At 48.3% G+C, this 7283-nt stretch overlaps 1 protein-coding gene across 1 annotated transcript in view; it reads right to left on the bottom strand.

Annotated features, from left to right (window-relative positions):
• Positions 1 to 5632, bottom strand: part of NUAK1 (NUAK family kinase 1) — a 63280-nt gene extending 57648 nt beyond the window's left edge. Inside the window, exon 1 of the mRNA XM_007948254.1 lies at positions 5501 to 5632. Within this exon, the coding sequence (XP_007946445.1) occupies positions 5501 to 5632 (132 nt within the window). The remainder of the gene's footprint in view (positions 1 to 5500) is intronic.
• Between the last annotated feature and the right edge of the window lie 1651 nt (positions 5633 to 7283).

Below are 7283 nucleotides of genomic sequence, written 5' to 3'. Positions count from 1 at the left end.
ATCAGACATAAAGATATGACTGAGAGGTTTTACTTTATCTCAGTTGGGCCGGCAAGGCTGGGAGCTTGCTCATGGGGGAAGCAGACAGTGAACACACATGCCGGAGACAAGAAGGATGTGGGTGGCTGTTGGACCAATTTCCACATTCCTCCATAAAATAAAGATGGGCCAAGGGTAGAAACCACCCCTTTGATTCTGCAACAGGTTTCCTTGGCTCTGAGAAGGCCTCAAGAAGGGCCTATTGTCAAATGGCATAGGGATACCAGCCAGGGCCAGGGGCGGGTAGCAGTATTCTGGGGTGTCAAACATAAGCCACTTGTTCATGCGCCCCTAACAGTGGAGCAAAAGGCTGACGATCCCACGGGTCATCTGCCAGGGGGTGCTTCCAGTCTGCGATGGGAAGGAAAGTGCCCACCCTCTGCAAACCCCACCCCACATTGGGGAAACAGAAAGGGCCTATTAATGTCAACAGCCATGGGAGCTGGCCCTCCACAAAAACTCCTTCTAATGAATCTGCCAGTAAGGATGCAAAAGAGGGCTCATTCTGCCCACCTTCTCCCCTCCCACATTCCTGGCCGGTGCACCTCCCACAGCACCACCCACCAGTGGAGGCCTGTTGTGCTGTTGTGATGCTGAACAGGCTGCCGTGGCACGTCCAGACTAAGACTAGGAAGAAAGACCTGGTGAACTGCTTCCGAAAATCAGCCAGTGAAAACCCCATGGATCACAACAGTCCGATCCACAACTGCTCATGGGGATGGCTCGGGACCGAGCAGCATTTTATTCCATTGTACGTGTTGTCACTGTCAATCAGGATGGACTTGGGGGCAGCTAACAACAATATCCTAGTGGGATCCTGGATAGTTAGGAGGAGACCAATGAGGACTTGCAACCTCCAAGGCTGGCGGAAAAATATTTAGTTCCACTCTCAAGAGCAGTGAGATGACCCAGCCAAGGTCAAAAAGCCAGTAACGGTAAACCTAGAAAACACTAACAAAGGTAGTAATAGCTGGCCTTCATTAAGTGTTTAACACACAGGCGCTGTGCCAAGTGCTTTACACATCACCGATCCCTGCATCCTTCTCAACAGTCAAGTTCCTTCCCTGAGCACCCTGGCTGATACGGCCACCTTCACCACCACCTCCCTTTCTCTGAACCTTTCCCTGTCCGTCTTCCCCAGACCACTCACCTCAGCTGAAACTATCTTGCTTCTTTCTTTTCTTTGCTGCATATATGGCCCACAGGCCAAATCCAGCTTACAGCCTATTTTTTGTAGGGTCCAGAGAGCTACGATCTTTCAATGGTACCTGCACCTGCGATGCCAGGAAAGCTCAGGACAGCTGGGGCCCTGCATTATCAATGTGGCACCTGAGTCCCAGCCCAGACACAGGGATGGACCCAAAAAGCAGCCTCCTCCCCAGAACTAAGTCCCCCTCATCTCCTGCTTATAGTTGCCTGCGGAATAAAATACTCCTACTTAGAATCCAAAGCCTGCTGGACGAGCCATGGAGGGTGGGTGAACCCCAAAAATTATTGCCCTGAAATCACCTTTAAACCTTAAACCAAAAATATCCCCTGGAGTCTTCTTAAAAGCAATCAATAGTTTCACTTAACTAATAAATAAAGAATGCCTGCTCTGAGCGCTGTGCTCTCTTAAGAACTGTGTATACCAAAGAAAAAATTCATTGCCCATAAAGTCAATTCCGACTCATAGTGACCCTATAGGACAGAGTACAACTGCCCCATAGGGTTTGCAAGGCTGTCAATCTTTACAGAAGCAGACTGCCTCATCTTTCTCCTGAAGAGCAGCTAGTGGGTTCAAACTGCTGACCTTTTGGTTAGCAGCCAAATGCCTGAACCACAGTGCCACCGGAGCTCCTTAAGAGCTACCTATCTGAAACCAAATTGACAACAGCAACTCAAAAGATAAGATGGGAACCTTAGGGGGCAGTGAGAGTATGTTGATGGGGGAGGAACAACTCAGAAAAGGAGGGGAGAATGGTTGCACACCTGGAAGAATGCCATCAAAGACACTGAATTATACACGTAGGAACATCTGAATTAGTGTATGTTTTGCCCCAGATATTCTCAACAACAATCAACCAATGAATAATTTTAGAAACAAAAGTCTGCCTCAAGATAATTGCTTCAGCCATTATGAATTCTGACTATCCACTGGCTTGTTCTTTCATTCAAAAAATTTGTTGAGCACCTATCCTGTCCCAGGAATAGCACTGAGGAGGCCCAGGAGGAACCTAACTCGATTCTCCCAGGTGGGAGAGATGGGCAATAAGCCCAAATGACACAAGGAACCATGTGATTAGCCCCCTGGCCAAGAGCTACCAAAGAGACGTGCAGAGATGCCCAACATCATGCAGGAACCCTCCTCAATTTTCACATCACCAAAAAAGACCGAGGGAGTCCAAGGACCCAGCAGGAAGAGATTATCCAATGTCTGAGAGCACACATCCTCCAAGAAAAACCCACTGTGCTCCTGCTTGATGCCAGGTTTCACTGCCCCTGCAAAACGCCTGGAGCAGGGGTTCAGGTGTTTGCGCCTGACAGCCAATGTGGCCCCTTTCATAAATGTTCCCAAGTCTAGACGGCACCAAGTGCCTTATAAAATGGTCTGCTTTTAAAGAAGGCCACCCTATAGTTTAATGTTTAAACCGCGTGCAGCAGAAGGCCTGGCCGTGGACCTGAAAGTCTGCAGCGCTGCGGTGCTGGCCTACTTAAGAGGCCAACTCCGCTCCGCCAATTCTCCTCTCTCGTTAAATGAATCAGGCCCAGCCTGCTCTCCTGCACTGGTAGGTTTTTCCCTTTTTGAATAATCACCAGACCACCTGTTCTGCAGTCTGCCAAGGTCTTTTTCCATGGTGGCTGCTGTGAATGTTAGGAACTCGTTGATCTAGGCAGTTACGGAGAAGCAGCTCCCAGGGGTTATGCAAACAGTCAGGTCCTCTACTACTAGCCCAAAGGTTGGGGGCGGTTCGAACCCACCCAAAGTCACCTGTCTGAAGACAAGTATCTGCTTCTGAAAAGTCACAGCCGAGAAAACCCTGTGGAGCAGTTCTGTTCTGCACACACGGGGTTGCCATGAGTCAGAATCAACTGACAACAGACAACAACACGGGGAAGGCGAAAGCCCAGGCTTACTGGCTGGGTGACCTCAGGCAAGCACCTAACCTCATGGGGCCTCAGTTTCCTCACCTGTAAAACTGAATGAACAATTCTTACCTTTGGGGGCTGTCATAAAGTGTGGAGAAAAATGCAGGTAAAAAGTGTTTGGCACGTGGCAGGTGTTCACTGAGTGGAGGCACTTATCAATGAGACCTGTCAGAGCTTCCCTAGGGATACAGGGTCCTGGACCACATTTAGGGGGTGACCAGTCCACAGCAAATGATAATGGAGGCCTCTCTTCTCACTGCCCCAACCCACATTAGCACTTAGGCAAGAGCAGGTTACAATGAATGCCCTCCCAGCCAGCCCAGAGGGGCTGTGGAGAGGGCGGGAGTGAAGAGCAGGGCCAGCCAGGCTTCCGGTCTGCCTTAGGGAAAGTCTGGGAGTCTGGGAAGTTTGCATGCACTTACCTTTCTCGAGAAGCCCTGCTGGGGGACACCAAGCTCAACTGGCATAACATACTACACAGAAACACTGGTCTATAGCCTACTTGGATGAGTAGTGGCTGGGGTCTTAAAAGCTTACAGCGGCCATCTAGATGCAATGAGGGTCTCTCCTTATCCACAGCAAAAAAGAATGAAGAAAACCAAAGATGCACGGAAACAATTAGTCTAAGGGACTGGCAGACCATGCGATCCTCAGCCTATATGACCGTGAGACCAGAAGAATTAGATGGTGCCTGGCTACCACTATCAACCACTCAAAGGGGGGTTGGTGCAGCAGATCCTCATAGAGTGGGAGAACAATGTGGAACAAAACTCAAAATCATTTAAAAAAGACCAGGTTTGCTGGTCTGACAGAGCCTGGTGAGACGCCCGAGACTATGTCCCCTAGTTACCCTTCAAGTCTGGAATTGAACCAGGAGTTGTCCTGTGGCTTCCAGCCAAACAACAGACAGGCATATGGGTGAACACTTACATCAGGTAGATATACTCCTTGGAGTGATCAATTGTGGGAGAACAGAAGGGCAGTGTATGCACAGAGAGACAGCTCGGGGAGGTGGGAGTGCATGGAAGGGAAGGACACAGGGAAGATGTAACTATAGGGAGGAAGTAGGAAGAGAGCTGTTACACTGTAGGGAATTGCAGTCAATGTCATGAAACAAAATGTATATGAACTACTGTATGGAAAATGAATTTGCTCTGTACACCTTCACCCAAATCACAATAAAAATTTAAAAAAAAAAAAAAAAAAGATTTCAGCCTTGCAAACTCTATAGGACAGTTCTACTCTGTCCTATAGGGTCACTATGAGTGGAAACTGACTCAACCACAACGCTTTATTTAAAAAAATATATATATATATATATTAGAAAGAAGCCCTGCTGGTGTAGTGGTTAAGTCCTTGGCTGTTAACTGAAAGCTCAGCTGTTCAAACCTACTGGCGGCTCTGCAAAAGAAAGATATGGCCATCTGCTTCCATGAAGATTTACAGCCTTGGAAACTCTGTAGGGCAGTTCTACTCTGCCCTATAGGTTCACTGTGAGTTGGAATTGACTCAGTAGCAACAGGTTACCTCTTTGTAATCAAGAGAATCACTTCCCTCTGCCCTCAACAGCCACCTCCACTGATGCTCACTAACTGACATCTGTCAGCCTGCAAGGAATATTCTAGAATAGTCCCTCTCAAACAGGAGTCACCTGAACATTTGTTAAAATGCAGATTATGACTCCAGAGGTCTGAGGTGGGGCCTGGCATTCTGAATTTCTAGCGAGCTCCTAAGTAATGCTAGTCCAGGGACCACAGTTTGAGTAGCGAGGTCTTAGAGCTGTCTTTGGCCCTGACATATCAGTATTTTTAAACCAGTGGTGATAGTCTCAATAATAACAAAATAACATTTATTATGCCTTAACCAGGTGCCAATGTACATCATCTCATTTAATCCTAACTTCAATTCCATTTTACAGATGTGGAAGCTGGGGCACAGGAAAGATAAATATTGTCCAAAGTCACACACACTGTAAAAGACAGAGGTGGGACTTGAGCCCAGGCAGACTGATCCCAAGGCTGTGGATGAAGTTAAGATAACAGACTCAGGCTCCCTAAGGATTACTGAAGCCTAGTGTCATGGGTCCTCTCTCAGTGGAAGACGTTTTACAGGATCAAATGTGCAGCCCGGGCTGCGGGGCTGCGGACTGAGCAGGAGAGAAGAAAGGCAGTCATAACCTTTGCATCAGCATCCACTAGCAAGACACCACCTTCTAATCCCAGCAACAAGTGCTGGCAGCTTCCCTGCCATTCACAAAGTGTGATCTCACAGCCAGCCACGTCCTGGGGGCTGCAGGGCACTGAGTCAGAGGCGCGTGGGGATCTTTTCTCACCAAGACACCCGGAGGCCACAGGTAGCGGAAGCCAGCAGCCAAGTCAGACTGGAGGCCGGTAGAGAAGCGCCTGCTCTTGTCTGGGAGATGGACTGAGTTCAGGGCAAGGCACAGCCTCACATGGACCACCATGCCCAAAATCCCACAGGGTCACCAATGGCCTTCTTTCACTCAGAAAAGCCATGCCTGATCATCACCATGGTGAACCCACCCAGGGGCCATCCTGCAGCCAAAGCCCCTGATTAATTAAATGCCCCCCAGCCCTTCGTGGAGCAGCTTGGCAAAGCCAGGACAGAACCCCAGCAAGCCTGCTGTAAGCCATGATGCAACCAGCCCCACAGGGACCCAAGCCAGCTCTGCTGCAGGGCCCGAAGGCCTCTTCTCCCCTTCCTCTTTGGCCCGTTGATTCATGTCACTACATGGATGTTTCTTCATGCAGAAGCAGATAGAAGCCAAGAGTTGTATCAACAGGCTCTGAGGAGAGGCTGCCCAAAGCCAAGAGCTTTTTCTTCAAAGAATGGCATCACATTGTCTGCCACCAGCAACGCCTTCATCTTGTAAGAGGTCCTGAAAACATAATCCTTTGCAGCTCCATTCTAATCCTCTATTTCCCAAAATTCCCTACAAAAGAAAGGATGAGTCCTCGGATGATATTGACTTTTCTGCTGCCATAAAACGGGTTCCATTTCAAGAATTTAAATAGCAAATGAGATTCTCACTCGACAGGGCCAAGGCCTGCTCAGGAGGATCTCAGGGAGGGCTAAGACAATACTGTCTATACATTTAGCCTTGAGGTCAGTAGTAGCTGAGTGGTAGAATTCTCATCTTTCATGTAGGGGATCTGGGTTCTATTCCCAGCCAATGCACCTCATGCAGCCACCACCCATCTGTCAGTGAAACCTTCTGTGTTGCTGTGACAATGAACAGGTTTCAGAGGAGCTTCCAGATTAAGAAAGACTAGGAAGAAAAGCCTGGCAATCTATCAGCCAATGAAAACCCTATGGTCACCACAGTTCAACCCTGTTGTGCACAGGGTCACCACTATGAGTTGGGGCTGACTCTATGGTAGCTAACAAGAGTCGTTGCTTACTCTCCAATATTCCTTTCTAAGGACCCAGCAAAGGATGGCATCCTTGTAAGAGGTGGTGCTGCCAGGGAAGTGGAATTAGTGACCAAGATTGTGCAGACAGCTTGACGCTTCGCATATGGCACTGGGGTCTGTAAAATAGGAGATAGTAGCTATGGCCGACTGGGCAAGAACCAAAAAACAAAAACCAAACTCACTGACATCTAGTCGATTCCAACTCACAGCAACTCCCCTTAGGTTTCCAAAGCAGTAAATCTTTACGGAAGTAGATTGCCCAGTCTTCCTTCCGCAGAATAGCTGGTGAGTCTGAATCGCCAACCTTCTGGTTAGCAGTCAAATGCCTAAGCACTGCGCCACCAGAGCTCCAAAGGAACAATGAAAAGATGACCAGCAGAAAATTAACTCCAGATGGCAATGCCACAAGCAGGCAACAAACCAGCCCAGAAAGCACAATTAGCTTCTCTAGAGAGATATCTGTCAAAGGGTGGTCATCAAGTCACTTGTATTATAATCACCTGGTATGTTGGGAGGGTGGAAGTGGTGACTGTTAAATGCAGTTTCCCAGGATAGGAAGAGGAAATGGAATATGTGGGCTAACTGTCTCCATGAACTGCCTCCTTTCCATGAGACCAGAAGAACTAGATGGTGCCCAGCTTCCATTACTGAACATGTTGATCAAAGATTCTGTGAAAGAAT

The sequence above is a fragment of the Orycteropus afer genome, unplaced genomic scaffold (assembly GCF_000298275.1).
Source record: "Orycteropus afer afer isolate SDZICR_OR568_19922 unplaced genomic scaffold, OryAfe1.0 scaffold00209, whole genome shotgun sequence".
NCBI classification, from domain to species: Eukaryota; Metazoa; Chordata; class Mammalia; order Tubulidentata; family Orycteropodidae; genus Orycteropus; species Orycteropus afer.
This window is presented reverse-complemented; position numbering and strand designations above follow the sequence as displayed.